A 17684-nucleotide genomic window follows, 5' to 3' on the forward strand; every position below is an offset into this window, starting at 1 on the left:
TGTCCACTCACTTCGACCACTGACTCGTGTCTGCCTGTTTGAGCACCTTGGACCCTCTCAGTCTCAACCTCCAACTCTCTCTACTCAATCCCGGCCAATGCACCAAATGTTACGGGTCCGAAATTGAGGACGAGAGTAAAACAATCATGGTCCAGAAAAGGTCAATCAAACAATTGATTTTTAATGAATACACGCAGCGTGGAGAGGTGCAAACTGCAAAACAGTTGTACATCTCTGCCCAAAATACACTCTAGATTGCTTTTATAACATCGGGGTATTATGACGCCCCCTCATGCGTTTACAAGCACATTATTTGCATGTTCAAAACATTATTTGCCTCTTCTACAGACACTGATCAATCTTAAGAGATAACTGCAGAGACAGGAGTTCCCCTTTCTGGCATCCATCCAAATATGGTGGTGAGGTCCCCATGGACTTGTCCTCCTCTTTGCGTCACCTGTTGCTAGGCAAACTCAAATGCAACAAGAAGCTGACTACATTCAGGCCTTTGCTCAGCCACTATTTTACTGTAACAAAATACTCAGCATATAAGCTTTTAAGATTATAGATTTAACTCAACGATTTAAAGTGGTTATAACTGCACCTGTAATAAATATGTTAATATTTGATTATGATAACCCCTGTAATACAAATTATAACATAATGCCAGCAACTTCAATAAACACTTGAATAAAATGATAATTAATGCAATGATAAAGATGATGGTTATGTAAAATAATCCCTGTAATTCCACAATTCCCTCTCTTGACGTCTTCCAAAGACGTCACATTCAGGTCCACTACCTTCGCTCTGACCCTCTCTAGCCGTCCCCTGACTCAGCAAACCAGACAATAACCTCACGTCATCTAGGTGGTCCAGTAATAAAACGCCAGCTCCCACTTGAAAACCCTTCATGCTTAAGTGGTCTCTGCTCCTTTCCTGGGTCCCTCTCTAGTGGAAATCTAGTGGAATGGACCCTCGTCATCAATCACTAAGTAAACTAAATTGGCGCAGGTCTCAAATAAGAAGCAGAAGACACTTGGGCCCTCGCTCAGGCCTGCTACTAGATTTATGTGTATTGTAAGCATGCATGCAATTAACCTGCTATGTTCCCATCTTCCCTCAACATGTATCACCTGGACACTCTCACCAGTGAAGCTTAAAACCCTCTTGGATAGAACATCAACTCTAAACAAGCACAGATATGCAATGTGTATAAAATGAACTAAACCTGTGAATAGAATGAATGTGATGACAAACATATTCAATGCAATATGAACCCTGTAAACAATATTACTGATAAACAATGTTTCCTTATTATTTTGTCATAAAATAAATCAAACAAATAACTTAAGCTGTGTGACGGCACCTTGCGTTTACGCCAGGCTGTGAGCTGCCCTAAATCTACTTGCTACACCCCCTTTTTCACCTAGTTTAATTTTTTCAATCCTAGTTTAATTAATTATTATTGAACATCATATTAGAGTCGGCCTCTTATGGTTATTTTCATCCCTAAAGTTTCATTTTTTTTTATCTTTTTTATTCTACACTCCACTAAAGTAGTTTTGCATGATTCAAGGTTTTTATTTGCCATAATGGCTCTACTAGGTTTCTAATCAGTTGATGAACCTTGACTATACATCTTTAAATAAGAATATAATAAGTCCTGAAAATCTCTCTCTACTTTCCACTTGCTGTCTGTTTGACTTTCTTGCCTTCTAGTTCAGTACAGAGTTTATCAGCTGTTCTTGAACATCTAAAAAAAAAGTACTTCCTTTGAAATATTAATGGATTTGATTAAATGTTTCCAAACAAATGTTGTGAATATTTAATTCACATAGTCGAACCCATTAAAAGCTTTTTGCAGTAAATGCCTAACAGCAGGTTGGTGCCAGTGTCTATAATTTAATATAAATACTGACAGCAGAACTGACCGTACAATATAGTATGAACAAGTTCTGAACTAAAAAGTACGCCCGTCAAAACTTAAAAAGAAAAAAAAAGAGAGTTAAGTAAGTAGCAAGCCAGATCTCTGTCCTGTCGACTCCTTTAAAAAATAGGGAAGCTAAAGTTTTAAAAGCTCTGTTGAAAGCTCTTCCACGCTGTGTCACACATTAACACTCCCAGAAGGGATGCCTGTAGGTCATGAAGGAAGGACAGGAGGCGGTCAGCAGGATGTATCTGCGGCAATCTCCTGAGCACGAATCAATCGCTGGGCTAACATTGCTGCCACTTATAGATCTCCTCTGTGTCTGTCTCTGTCTCCCTCTCTCTGTGACTGTTTTACCCCCTGAAAGGACATTTTTAATTTTTCATAACCTCCTGTAGCATGGCATTTCAGTCACAGCACTCCTCTGTAGGAGTGCTCTGCGGATATAGGTAGGGGCTCGCTATTTCCCATCACTTGGTTCACAATCCCATGCTATTTTAATTTCTGCTTGCCATTATGTTTCTTAGTCTCTCCAAATAAAAAGTAAAAAATGCAGATTTCCAGCCGATCTGCAGATTTCCAGAAGTCCGGCCAACTTTATAGTAGTTATCTGCATGGCAGTCACAGCATTGTTACTAAAGATATCATTTTCAGCTGTGCTGGAGTTGGTGAAGTTTGGCTTTAGGATGAATCACTTTTGGATAGATGTTCTTTAAAGAATAATATACAGTCAATACCTGACAGTTGTCCTCTAACTTCTTTAACTTTCTGGTCTTTCTTCCCAGACTATGACTCTAAAAGTGAATACGTGCCAAATCATACTTGATTTAAATCTAACCAGTGATCTTGTGCACCTTTGGACTCATTATAGAGCTGCTGCAATTTTTATTCGTTAGTGATTAGGGTGGGTGGTGAGTGAAGATTATGTTGATCTGTTCAAAAACGCTCTGTGTAAAGGGACAAGCACCGCAGTTCGGGACATTTCTGCTGAGCAGTCTCGCTCAGGCGCATCAGGACATTCGAGCAGAATATCCCTGTGACAGTAAAAGCTCCTGACCTGGTGTTCTTGGCCACTATTTACTTTTTGCTGAAAGCTGCTGTTTAGTCTGTGGGTTAAAGCTGGAGACCCTTCTCTCATACCAGTGATGATCAGAAGAAATCAGTGTCAGAATTTACAGTCTCCAAAAGAGCAATCTAAAAAATACGAGTCTGGATCTGGGCTGAAGGTGTATGAGAAGATGATATGGAAAGAGAGGCTGGTTAGAGGGTACCTGGCTAAATAGAAAGAAGCTTCTGGTCCTCCCAAGAGGCATTTGTTTGTTAAACTGCCCCTCACAGAAAGTCACAGTGCCAAGGGATGAACTGGTGAAAAGTTGTACATGTACATGAGCTGTGCTTGAGTTTTGCTACTTTTTTTCTTCTTTATTTCTCTTCTTAGCTTTAGTTTTCTTCACCATTGCACAGTAATATGCTGTTAAATTCCACTACCGTGAAGAAAAAAGGCAAATATGAAAAGAAAAGAAACACTTGAACAGTGTTTAAGGGCCCCCTTCTTTCTCCCTTTACCAATCAGCCAACTGTCACAGCTGCTTTCAGCAAAAATGCCTCCTCAAACCTCTACAGGAGCCGCTTGCACTGCACCAAGTAAACAGCTTGTTAGGTGTCATTACAGAACATTGTCAAAACCATGCTTAGTGGCATGAAAACAGCTTTGATGGTTTTTGTTTCCAGACTGTTTTCATCACCTTTATCAGCTGAACTTCTGTTGCAGTCTTGTGGTATAAAACTAGCAGCTATAACAGTGGCGTCCTGCTGCTTCAGAAAACACTTGCTTAAAATAAGACACTGTGTTCAAACAAATAAACAGAAAAATGCTCAAATATGGACAATTTCTGACTTTATCTCTCTGCGGGTCTCAACTCTGTAACCCTCACAGAAAATCCCAACCTTCTCCATTACCGCTCTCAGCACTGGACATATGTAATAGTGTCCTCAGGCTTTTCTTTCTTGCTTTGTTTCCTTTCTGCGTACTCTCCCACAGCCACGCATACTACGAAGGTTCTCAAGACTCAATTCACAAGAAAAAAAAAAGTACTTCGACTCATAAGCTCTAGTGGGTATAGTTCTAGTGTAAAATGAAAGACAGCCAGCCCTCCTTCCTCCTTCCTCCTTCTTATTCTCTTTCACTTTACATCTTCTTTCTTTTAATTTGCTTCAGTGAATTTTTAAGGGATGATGCAATGAAGAGATAATGTGGAGACTTAAATTAAAACAGAGGAAGGCTGTCTTAAATTTCAAGGCTAACACAAAAGTATAAGGCGACGTATTGATCAGTTCAGGCCTGATACAAAGGAATACCAAAGCGCTGTCAGAGCCGGGCAATGGAAATCAGGCCAAAGTAAAAATGTGAATTGTGGCTGTGGGTATTCACCTCAATACCCACAGCCACACAAGCCCAGCCCAAAAATCCGCATTATGTCTCTTTAGAGTTTCAGAGAGTGTACGAAGAGGGTGGGCGGTGGTGGATGGGTGACAGGGCACGATAAGGCTTACTCATTCATCCATCCCTCACTAGCTACTAGATCAAGATATTACGTCAGGAAAGAGGCTTAAAAAGACATTTGAACAGGGGAGGTGAATTATGGATGAAGCCGTGGCAAGAAAGAGAAGGCAAAAAGATATGTGGAGAAATATTTCAAAGACCGGAGGTCTCCACCCCCCCTCATGTAAATCCTATTAGAGTGGTAGGATAGCAAAGTGGGATTAGCTGACCCAGTCCATTTGGTCCAGACTGCTTCACACTGATAAAACACATCACTCTCAGATACACTGCTACACAGAGGTTCCTGCATCGTACTTACACATGTACAGCTGCAATGTTGTGAAGGCCTTAACAAGCCAACAGGATCCAACACGGCAACAACATGCTGCGAGATTTCTTTTCAACATCAAACATTTACCCCCCTTTTTTTTTTCCAGCAGTAACCCTCTTTGAAAACTGCATCAAAAAGAAATACTTGTCACACACACACACACACACACACACACACAGGCACACGCACACAAACACACTCACACACAAAGAAAAATAACTCCAGGATAAAACTCCAGGATGTTTCTTTCAGGAATGAGCATTCTCTCTCTGTCAGGAGGAATTTGTGGCATCTTGGAAATGTCACTTGCTGTTAAAATCAGGTGGCTGGCCCGGTGTTTGCTATGGTAAGGGTTATACTGCCACAGAGAAGGAGGGGAGAAGCAAGCTGAGCAGCAAAGAGTGAGGGGGTCAAGGTTTCACAACAGAAAAACCTGTCTAATGGTCATTCTTTCTCTCCTTCAGTTATTGTTAAATACAAGAGATTCTGTATCATTTTAATAGGAAATCATTCTGATTAGGGACTCATCTAACAAACATGGGGTTGTTGGAATGAAATTGAGCATCTACTGCTCCATCCATATCTTTTTGTTTTTTTGTGATTTCTGTGAACTGATCCATGATGCTGCCAAGAAACACAGCTTGCACACTCAACTGGTACAGAGAAATACAGAGGCCACCTTAACAAACAAATGTCAACGAGCGGTTTCAGGTTCACATTTAATTATTAAAATGTCTCATTGATGGTGCTGTTAAGATTAAATCTGTCCTTTCCAAGCATCACATAACAAGAAAACACGTTTTGATTGGTCAGTTTATTAACTTGTTATCATTTAAAGCTGAAGACGCATCTATAACATCTACTGAAACCTACAGCAGACTTACAACAGTCACACCTAGAGACCGTTCTCATCAACAAGCAAGATGTTTTGACTGAGCAAATGCACTAAACTACACACCAAACAATGAGTAAGTAACAACTAGAACTTTTAACAGTGCAACCTTGCAGGTAGCTGGGTTCATACGAGTTACCAAAATAGTACGCTCCCTTGGCCGACGCAAAAGTGACACGTTTCATTGTCGATGTCAGGTGGAAATGTCAAAAACTTTCTGGATCTCAAGACTTAAGATGAGAATCCTAATATACCACCTATGCTATGATTTTTCATGCCTACTATTAATACCCCAATTAAAAAAAGTGATTAAATCCAGCTTGGTCTCGTAAGCCACGACTACCTCAAAAGGCAACAGGAATTAGAAACATGCGGTAGCACTTTTGGGGAATAGGTGGGAATATGAAAGTCACCAGTTCAGCAGCTGGCTACATGTAAAATATAATCCTGACTTGTTTAATAATGAGTAGCATCTTGGAAGACGGAATTAATGTTACAGGGATATAATCCTCAATTATTCTTTTTAATATTTAATGAACATTTGTCATAATTAGATGGTAGATTCTTGACATATGGTCAATCATGTTTTTGAGGTCACAAAACCATATCAGGCGTTCCTTTGGCACTCAGATACTAATATTACTGAGAGATTAGTCTGCAGTGAAAAAGGTTTGGAAGATTCTAAGTTTTATAAGACTTGAAAGCTGCTTTTAAAATTTCATGAAGGCTCCTATTTAGAATGTGAGATATGGAATATTAGCAGCCCCTTGACGCTCAACAGCAATATTTTCAACTAGATTTTTTATGTTCAACATTTGCATTTTTCTTCTCAACATTGTATTATTAGCATTCTGTAGCAGCGTTGACTTGTTTGAACACTTCCACGGTTATCTTAGAGGGTTTTCTGCTTTATTTTGAGCCATCACTACTCAGCAAAGTGCAGCCTCTCAAACAAATATATCTCCCTTCTTTCAGATTTCCATTTTTATTAGCGTGAAACACGTCTTTATCTCCCATAGTGATCTCTTCTGACACTTGCATTTTTGACAGACGCCGAGGAGGCAGATGCGATCTAAGAGTGTCGATGTCCTGATAACTGACACCAGTGAAGAAGACACCAGATCAAGGATGCCTCAACCTCCCCCTATCACCCTACCTGTCAACTAATTCATTCACTGACATTTGCTCTCCACCCCTCCGGAGATCTAGAGCCAAAAACTCATGGAGAGCTATCAAACTCACTATTTCTGTCCCCGTTGATAAAAGGGCTTGCTCGCTTTACCACAACCACTGACCCGATTTCAAACTCTGCTCTGAGGCCGGGAGATTTTTCTCTTCCTCACTCCACAGTCAACCCCCTGGGGCAGAAAGGCCGACCACTATCGGCATTTAAAATTGAATAATGCATAGACAGCGCTTTGGCACCAGTGTTGAACTGGCAAACCTTCTATCACACTTCTGTCCATAGGTTGTGACAGATGAGTTTTTAAATGCACTTGCTCTAAATCCCATGCGCGGAAAGGCCTGAGGTAAAACTGCAATGCCGCTCTATGTGTGCACTCAGCGAGTGGGAAGTTTAGACTAGTCCCTGATATGAAGTGTTTGTTAGTTTGTTGGTTTTTCTCACCAGACATATTACAACAGTCTAGAAAATCATCATATATTTAGAGCTGCTGAAGGCAGAAAGAACCTTGCAATTCACCACTTATGAGGCCACTAATATCATGTAATCTGTCATGGCTTGGAGGCAGTGGTAGCAATGTTCAGCGGCAACCAGCGAGTCAATAAGAAATATCCCCCACTTGTAGCTAAAGCCATTTCTCTAGCTTTCCTAACACTTACTGGAAGACAAAGGCTGCCAGTGTAAGAGTCAGTGGAGACTATATTAATCTTATCATTTCACTTCTTGATTTTCTTTTTATATACTCAAGTAGCAACTGTTTGACTGCACATAACCATGTCTTCACTTTGGTCTTCTGGTAGCTGGTAAGGAATGCTGTTGATGTGGAGCCAGTGAAGTGAGAAGGAAACCAAGCAAGTTTAGTGAGGTCCCATTGGAGGGCGGATTAACATTACTGAGCTGCATTCCAGTGTGTTCACAGTGATGTTTACGTAATGCTACTTGAGCAGAGTTGCTGGACTGGTCACACCGCTTATACAGCAGGTGAGCTCCAGAAACAAAGTCTCTGAAGCCATTTGACCCTTCTACACACTACAGCAAGTCCATTATTTGTAAGGTTATCAATATAATGCACTGCATCATGCGTGTAAGCTTATACTCCATATCATGTTACCATTATATTAAGCAAACACAAAAAAACAATAGCTTTTGGAGTAAACTCTAGCTTTATGAAACCAGCTTGGTTTTTACAATACTGCGTCAGAACACTTGAACTTCTTTTATTTAACTTTAAGGGCTGAAACTTGTATTGTACTTTTCTGCTCTAACCTTTTTACCTTGGTTTTGCCACGCTGCATTTACGTATATGTGAGTCTGTTCAAAGAGACTGAGAAAGACCAGCTGTCTCTAGCGGGAGGCCTCATAAATCAATAACCCATTCATCTATTCAGTAAACTGCTTATTATGACCAGGCTCTCAGGGGATCTAAAACCTATACCAGAATGCATAAAATAAGATAGACAGCATAGAGCAAGGACATCACAGCAGCTGCAAAGACACGGGTCTGAAATCAATGAATAAATATCCAGTTATCCCCATACTGTGTGAACATTCAATTAAGCAGATTTGCAGTTCATAGAATATGTCACTAACAAACCTCAGGCGATAATTTGACAGGACTTCAGCTCTACTCTTGTTAATCTGTGGACATGCAGGCATTCAATATTGTGGAAAGCTCTAGAGCCATCTTTGAGTGTTTTATATTTTGATTCCAATGAGCCAAACCTTATTCTAGTGTTTTTAAAGTGGTATTAAGCAACAATGCATTGAGTCCAGACTGTGTTGAAGAATAAAAGTGGTCAAATCAAATTTTTAACATTTAAAATCATCAGAACTGTGCAAACTCTGTATTTGCCCTGAATACTGTATTTCTGCATGTTTTAACTCACCGGACATATTTTCCATTTCCCCAGCAAAATATAAGGAAATCGATGGTGACTCAAGACTTTTGCACAAACTTTTTTTAACAGTTTTGTCCAAAAAACTACCACAAACCTTGAAAATCTGAGCGAAATAGTGTTCCAGATCTTGCATACAGTACATAATACAACATGTTTCGGTTTTCCTGATAATCGGTGTAAGGCCTTCAGCAAAGCAATAGGTGAACAACAAACTTGAGTATATTCATGTTTTAAGAGGAAATCGTTTTTTTTTTCCTTGAACACTTCAACACATCTCTAGAGGACAGATGATGACAGGAATAAAAATGAGACAGGAAAAATGTGGAACATCATAAGGTTGTCAAAAAAATTCATTAAAGAGGCAGGTACAGCTTGTAGAGGTTGTAGCTCCTGTAATGTAAAGAGCTGCTCTCAAAAGGAGGTAAAATAAATATTAAGTATGCGTGCTGTTGTTAAAGTAAGCTTAACCAAACAGGCCTCTGGTATATTAAACAAACTGAGGGACAGCAAGTTTGACAAATGGTATATATACTGTAAAAAAAAGGTATTGCAAAAGGTAGTGCAATACAGGATGGAAATAAACCAGAGTTGAAATGATTAGCTGATTGATCAATCAGTTGAAAGATCAGCTGCAAGATCGTGGACCTGAAATATCTTAAGTATTTAAACTAAAATAAAATGCGGATGCGCAAAAGTGGCCTTAGTTGTGAATGAGCGTTTTGATTGATATCAAATGTTTGTTATGTGACTATCCAGTATGACTGGGCCCATACAAGGAAGTGGAACCACACTTACTATGAGGTTATTCACAGGAAGGATTGTTTTGAATTTAACACCATGGATTTTGTTGTTATTTAACTTAGTTTTCTTAACTCAAGTCTCAACTAATCCGTAAGTAGGAGATAAAAACAGATTAGCCACAGGTTTAAAACAACTAAGATGGGGAGTGTGTGTAAGAGCTGATTGCTATCTGATTAAAGGCTACTTTGCAGTTGAGTGGAATGAAAGAAGAAAACAAAACCACAGTCTGGGCAGTTAAAGGGTGTCTTCACTGAATATTTTTTGTGTTTTTTTTAATCCAACTGTCAAAATATACATATATATATTTAGTCTGTTAACTGTTAATCTTTTTTTCTTTTAATATATTTTATTAATATTTTGCTCTTTACTATTTTTTTCTACTGTACCATTCTGCTGAGTGACTGTCTTCTGCTCATCAAATACATTTCATTGCAATGTTGACCCTGTGCTAACTTGCATATGACAAATAAAACTGAAACTGACCAAATGAAGCTTATGCTTCAGTTCAATAAGTAAGATCTGTAATCATTCTTCTGACTGCTTTCCTGTGTTTCCTTTATATCCCTTCTACTTTCCAAAACTCAGTACTCGTCATCATTGATGTAGTCTAATCATCTCCTTTCCAGCCTTGTCTGAGCCAATCAGCCTCCATGCTGTGTACTTTAAAATCCCAGTCCTCTTCTGTCATTCTGCCTTTCAGACTCTCATGCAACCCACCTCATACCCATCTCTGCCTCACCCTGGACCCTCAGAGCTCCACCCAAACATCTCTCTTCATCTTCACCACCACCAGTGGACTCTAGACTCCAGGAAGTCCTGTCTTAATTCCTGTCACTGCTGGGATTCCAATCTGCTATGATGAGTCATAGGAGTCTAATCGCCAAATAGCTTAACTGAATTTTTTATCTTAATAAATCTTGTTCAGTTCTTCCAAACAATCTCCACTTAATCAAATATTGTAAAACCACAGACACATATAAGGTCTTTGAATTACAACAGTGCTGCATGAATGAAATCAGTTTGTAGAAAAATGAGAGTATTTCATTTGTAAAGTAAAAATAAAATAAAATAAATAGAAATCTCTGGCTCATGTGAAAAAAGCCAGTTATTTTCTTCATCTCTGCCTCACTGCCACAGTGGAGGAAAGCGGCTTTATCATACCATGATTCACTGGCAGCCTAATGAGAGCTACAGTCCTAAGCTGTTTATGTTGCATAAAGGACAGCCGCTATTAGCACTGGTGTCAGAGTGGGGGAGCTGGACATTGGGTGGCAGTGCAGCAACAGTTAAGCTTGTAACAGTATTCATTTACTAACAAGTCCTCAGCTGGCGGCCTGTAGCGGAGGCTGCATGGTTGGCAAACTCCAAATGAACTGAAGAAATGGGATGATACTTAGCACATGTGATTAAACACAAGAGGGATGTCAGAGTGGATGCTGATCACAGCAGGTTTTCACATTTAGTATTCAGTGTCATAAAATACACAAATATTTGTAAAGACATTTATGGACATAATGCATTTTCTAGCCAATTTTCCTATTCTTAACCATGCCAGCTAAACACTAACACCAGTTTTTAGCCTAAAGCAGCCAAAAATCTTTCAAAAATATCCTCATTTTCTTTTAAACAACCAGAAAATAATGCCACCTAAATTGAAACTGCTTTAACATTAAGTTAATTTTGTATCAGTCAACAATAATCTTAAAAAAAAAAAAAGTGGGACTCAAGAAAAAAATGTAGCAGTAGAAACTATAGTTAACATAAAATGTGACATGCCTGCCATTCGTTCCCTTTTACCATATCATGCCTAGTTCTGGTGTTATAGCTCTAATTCTCCACATGCACGGCAGCAAGGTGAGCATCCCACATCAGAGACAGAGACAAGGACACGGAGAGTGTGGGAATGAATGACTGCCACTTCAGCAGCTTCAGAAAACAGTCACTGCACACAAAGAGTCATTTCAGACCAACTGCAGCTGAAAGAACAACACCGTTCTGACCCTTCACAGATTCAGCTCCACTTGGAGCAGAGAAGATTTAAGGTCCGTGGTAAGAGACAAATTTTCCCCAGAAATATTTGTTTTCTTGCAAACCCATGTTCCTTAAATAAAAGTAAAAAACCATGATTAAGACTGCCACATTGACACAAGGTTGCATCCCAAAATACATTTACTGGCATAATTTAACAGTGCTTATATTGTTTGTATGGGTTTTTTGTGAAATTCACTTCTGCAACTTAAATTCCATCACACTGTTAAAACAAATTTGATGGATTTTAGTGCAACCTGGAAGTGTCAGGTGTAACTACATTTGTCGCAAACAGTAGAAAGTTGTCACTTTTATGTGTGTTTAAAAAGAAGCTGAATGAGACCAAGATTCAGCTTTGGACTAAAGCTGATCACAGCTCATCATCGGCGTAACTTTGTGCTGAACATTGGGGGGTCAAGATCTCCGTCAAAATAACCCCCCTAACCCCCCAGGAAATTACGCCCCTGCAGCTCATAACACTCGTATAAAATTTTTAAAATAAAATTGGAAATGATCAGAGAAATGAGGTGTCTGGGAAATCTTAACAACTTAAGTGAGCAATGGAAATAGATCCAGCAGCCCCACATCAGGTAAGTTTGCCTCTTCTACTCCAAATTGCAAGAGTCAGGAAAGCATACCTGTGACTGGAGCTATGGTAACCAGCTCAAGCAGAAAGTTGGTGGTCGTTGGCTTTAATGAAGCTCTAGCCCAAAGGAAGGTATCTGATCTTGGAGCCAGTTTAATCATATATTTTTGTGGTTATTGGCTTTAAATGTTCTTTTAATTGAAGAACTTTGCAAGTGCTCAGTGGATACAAAAATCTGCTGTTTGTTACTTGAGGCACTAGGATAAAATCTGAATAAAACTCAAATACTTTTTTTTCTTTCTGAATAAAACTCAGTAACAAATTCAGGTTTGCATATTAATAATTTATAATACCACGTAACATTGCAGATATGTATTTATTCAATTTATCAAGGCTGTAATGATAAAAAATATTGAGTTTAATGTAATGAATATAACTGAATATAACTAGTATTGAATTTATACATTTTTTACACAAAGAGATCCAAGGTACTAACAAAATGAAAACAGTGGCCAAGACCCGAGAGGAGATTATGGTATTATTTTACTGAGCTAAAACTTCTGTTTCTGAAGTATTTACATTTTTTACACTATTTTTTTAACAGTGAAATAACTGGCCTGAATAACAAACAATGATTTCAAACCACACAAGGCGCATCAGTAAAAACCGGTAACGCAGACTTACCTTGGCATTGGCTTTGGTCTTGGTGCTGCTGTTCTTGTTGTCAGGGCTGGAATTGGCATCTTCATGAACTCTATCTAAAAGCCAGAGGAGGAACTCAAGGGCATCATGCTGAGAGTTTCCACGAAACTGAGATGCATATTTGGCCACAATGCTCTGTGGGATGGAGAAACATCACAATTAATTTGTCTTTCCAGGTGATTTCTAACAAACAGTGACTCAGGAGGGAGACAGCAAAACAGCAATGCTTTTCTGTCTGTCATGATCAGATAAGTCATACAAAAACATCCGTAAGACATTAAAAAAAGATGTTTTCCTCTGTAGTACAACAATGTCCATTTTTACCATGTAATTATGTACCCAACCTTTGTCTGGAATATAAAAGCCATTGTTTTTAGAACTTTATAAACTAAGTAAGCATTGTCAAATTATAATGAGATTTCCTGGAACTAAACAGTACAATACAGAGATGACAGCCTTTTATTCCTTTTATTATCCATTTATTATTGCCAAAAAAAAATATCTTCAAAAGCCAGACAAGTCCTTGAACAGCGTTGTTTGGGCATATAAAGCTAAAGAACCCTTATCAGAAAGCCAGGATGAAAATAGGGTGGAAAAAGGCTTGGTATGTCTCATGCTCCCGAACACACGTAATAAACAAAACACATGGTATAAAAGGCAGGAGAGGGAGTATAATGGCATGGGCATACATGGCTTTTAGTGGTACTGGGTCACAGATAGCAGAATCGGGTCTAATGAATTCAGAAGTGCAGAGGGCTAGTCATTCATCTCTCATCTCACACTGAAAGCAGCTTGTGAGTTTTTGAAGATAAATATGAGGAATATTCTGCACTGATTGATCCACATTTCACTCACAGACACAGACATTCCTAAAACAGTATAAGTAAAGGCATCATAAACTACTGCGAAGGACAAAACTATTTTTTTTAATGCCAGCATCTTACAGACAGAGAAACATAAATTCTTGTAAAGAAAGAACAAACAAAGTTCCACTCATTCAAATGTACTCCTAATATTCCTTCATGTTTGTGAAAAATAAAACTTCTTTAACTTTATCTTCACATCTTTGCTCTGCATATTTGATGCAGTTTTTATCAGGTGATGTAATCATGCATGCTGGTTCGATGAGCATCATTGTCAAAGCCTGTAATACTTTCTGGTTTCACTTGACTGATCTTAGGCAACACTGTGACTTCTGCCAATGCCATTTCTTCAGACTTCTAACTTGGAATTCATGGCATGTCAGTGCCACAAATGGATTGCCTTGGCTAGTGTGTCAAGACACCAACACCAAAGGACACATTGTGTGTATAGAGAGATGAAGGTGGCATCTGTTCTCATTATAAGTGTCATATAACACCCCAGAATGCGAACTCTATGCAATCAGATTAGACTCTTGTATTAGACTCAGCTTCCAACTGTCTCCCAATTCCAGCAGTATCTTCCTGTGAACAGCACCCACTCCCAATGGGCTCCTCTTCTCTGTTGCAGTCCTTGCCTCGACACTACAAGCTTCTAGCAGCTGGTGCAAAGAGGTCCATTTGTTGCCAGACAGGTATTTCTCCATTCCCCGTGACTCTAAGCAGATGGGTTTCTTTCAGACCTTAATTGATGAGTAAATAGATGTAACTTGAGCGAGGAAGAAGAGTGAATCCAAGCTGAAAGTCTGTAGCTTTTTATAGTAGCATTTAAGTAAGATGGGGAGTTTTAGTGGACAGCTGTTTGCTAAAAGCTGGAGTGCTGGTTAGCTGTAGCGGCCCAGCAAGATGGCAACTTGCCTGTCGCCACCTTTTTTCACGCTATTCATGAACTGCACACATTCATATGCACTGCATTTCAAAAGGAGACTCACACAAACTGTATCCAAAACATAGCAGGTGTTTCTTGGGAAAAAAGCAAAAGTCCACTCTTTGTAATTCAGTTATGAGGAAGGAGTAGAAAATTTATGAGTGGGACAGAAAATGACAGACAAAACTGATTACCACTACACCAGGTGGCTACTTTGCTTTCCCTCAGTCACTCTTTCTCTCTGTGTGACTGACAGCATCCAGGCTCTGCTCTGCACCTCATTAAAAATCACCACATCATACCTGCAGTATCCCAGTATCTAAATATAAACACAGGAGGGAGCCCCCCGCCTCCCCCTATTCTATCTGACAGAGACAGCCCGCTAATGAGCTTCATCACTATGAGAAAGCACTGACAGGGGATGGAGGGATGTGGGACAGATGGAGAAAAGGATCGGTGGAGTAAGGGAAGGATGCTGGCGAAGTTTCAACAGACCAGTTAGTGTTCTTCTTCTGTGTCTTTATCAAAAGGACAGCACAGTTGCAGAAGGCCCAGAAATGAAAAGTGAAAAACACAGGCAGCACAGTTTGTCAAAGCTATCAGCGAAATGAGAGAGGAGAAAATGCAAAGGACGAGAGAGGAAAGGAGAGTTTCCAAGGTTACAATAACGAGACTCAGTCTGGGCACTGAAAGCTGGTGGAAATCAAGGGGTTAGGACTTCAGTGCGTTGGAAGTGCACTGGCCTCGCCTGCGCTGTTGTCTCACGCTCATTTTTCTCTTTGTGTGCACGCGTGAGTCACAAAAGAGGCCAAGTCGTATTCGAAAGCAGCAGTTCTTGTATTTGATTTCTTGTAAAGAGGGAAATGAAAGAAAGGGCATTGTTTAAACTGAGGCAGGCTAGAGGTGAAAAGAAAAGAATAGCAGGTAGGTTGAAAAGTCAAGTTCCTCTGTAAACACCAGCAGTGCTCAGAGCTGACCCGTCCACAGCTAAAGAAGTATTTTAAGTGTTTGTAGAGTAAACACATCAGAAGTAGTCCAGGAGAGGAGAGCGGTGGGTGGAAGGGCCTGCTTTAGGGACCTTATTGAAAGAACTATTGATCAGTCTAGAAGAATCTTCTCCATCCACATACGACTGAGCCCCACTCAGTGCAGAGGGCACAGGGAGCGGTTCTCTTTATAGCTTGAAGCACGGTTTGTTTCTTTCAGTGAGTTTAATCCTCTTTTGTTATTGAAGAGCATGAATTAAATGTGCTGTTGGATCATCAACAGATTTGAACAGAGAGATATAAACTTTTTTACAGTATGGGAAGTTGAAAGTTTTCAAAAATACATTCGCAAAAGCTGAATTTCCCCTGGATGTTCCAATTGGTATTCTGGAGTCTGCCAAAAGCCAATACTCTGCTTGAAAGAAAGTCCTGGCTGTGTATATAGCAGAGGAATAAAGCTATAGAATCTAGGACTGTCGGGTTTTTCACCCAAAAAAAAAAGAAAACACCAAAGAAATCAAAAGCACGAGAAAAAAATAGCAGAATGACAAAAGACAGCCATAAACCTGTGCAGTCTCCACAGCAAGGGTCATGACCTCCTGCGGTCAGCAGAGACGGGGCTGCACTCCACACTCGGATGTCTGTTTCAGTTTTGTATCTTGCAACCTTTACTTCACCTCACACCATTACCCCCATCGCGCTCTCCCAACATCCATCCTCCTACTGTGTAAACAACGACAGATTAGAGTGCTGGCGGGGAAGGAATTTACTATAAACATACATCAAACAAATGACCCTCCCCTCTCCCTAAAAGAAAAAAAAACATTTACACCACCTCACCCCATCATGATCCAGCTTGACAAACAGGTTTGATTGGATTCCTTAGTGACGGTCAGAAAGTGACACTGACAAACCATTACAAGGTAGAACCGTAAGAGGAACGGCACATGCTTTTGTTTTCCTGCACACACCCATCTTCCCCAACAACAGGTGTAGCTGGAATGGGGGGGGCGAATCTCTCACTACTGACTGGTCCATTTGCTGTTTCATTTTTCAGCTGGTTCGTGTTGTCAGATCACCTTTGCTGTTGGAACAGACCAGAAGCAGGGCAGTTATCACTTACACTGCTTGCTCTCCTTCCCCTCATTCTGTGTTTCATCTATCACACAAACACGCACGCACACATGCACAAGTTCTCTGTCCTCTTTTCTTTGCCCCTTCTTTCTATTATCTTCTTCTCTTTCCTCTCTATCATATAAGAAACATTCCCTCCACTAATCAGCAACAGCTGGGCTGCAGTCAGCCCAGCTAACCCGTAAACACACGCAGACAAATGAGTTTCTCTCTTAGCATCTTAGCACCTGTCCCTCCCTGTCTCTTCTTTCCACTTTCAATTTCTCTGTTAGAATATGTTTGAAATCATCCAATAAAGGTTAATGCAAGTCAAAAACGAACAAAGCCTGCATTTCAACAGCTACCCCCAGCATGAGATATCAGTGAAGAATAAGAAAGGGGAAGAGATATGATGAAAATAATCATTTCTGAGTGATTTAGTGTCTGTGCAGTTTTTCAAAGTGAAAAACTGCATTTAGACTTCTTAAGTTAACACATCAGATCAACCCAAATGATTTAAGTTACACACAATGAGGAATAAGTGAAACTTAACTTGCGAACTTTTAGTGAAATAACAGTGATCGGGCTGTAAATTCAAGCTGATAGAAAAATAAACCACCGTCACTAAAGCAGGAGCTGAGTGAGAGTCATTTAAAACATTGCAGTATCTCAACTGCAATTCAAATACCCTTTTTAAAGTGTGCTTTACACATATCTGTGCTTTCCATGACTCAGGTAAAGCAGGCTCCCTTCTATGATTTGGCTATTGCACTGTCACACCCCAGTACAGTAAGTATTGATGCTTTTCCACGGTTTATGTCATTCGGTTTCAATATATAAATCATGACAGGGATAATAAACCTGGTGGGAAATGGTGTCATACTGTAGTATACTGACACAGACT

At 39.8% G+C, this 17684-nt stretch overlaps 1 protein-coding gene across 1 annotated transcript in view; it reads right to left on the reverse strand.

The window, feature by feature from the left end:
* Positions 1–17684, reverse strand: part of usp43a (ubiquitin specific peptidase 43a) — a 130881-nt gene that overhangs the window by 107474 nt on the left and 5723 nt on the right. The window contains exon 2 of the mRNA XM_039613816.1: positions 12876–13028. Within this exon, the coding sequence (XP_039469750.1) occupies positions 12876–13028 (153 nt within the window). The remainder of the gene's footprint in view (positions 1–12875; positions 13029–17684) is intronic.

This window comes from Oreochromis aureus, linkage group 6 (assembly GCF_013358895.1).
Source record: "Oreochromis aureus strain Israel breed Guangdong linkage group 6, ZZ_aureus, whole genome shotgun sequence".
Classification (NCBI taxonomy): Eukaryota; Metazoa; Chordata; class Actinopteri; order Cichliformes; family Cichlidae; genus Oreochromis; species Oreochromis aureus.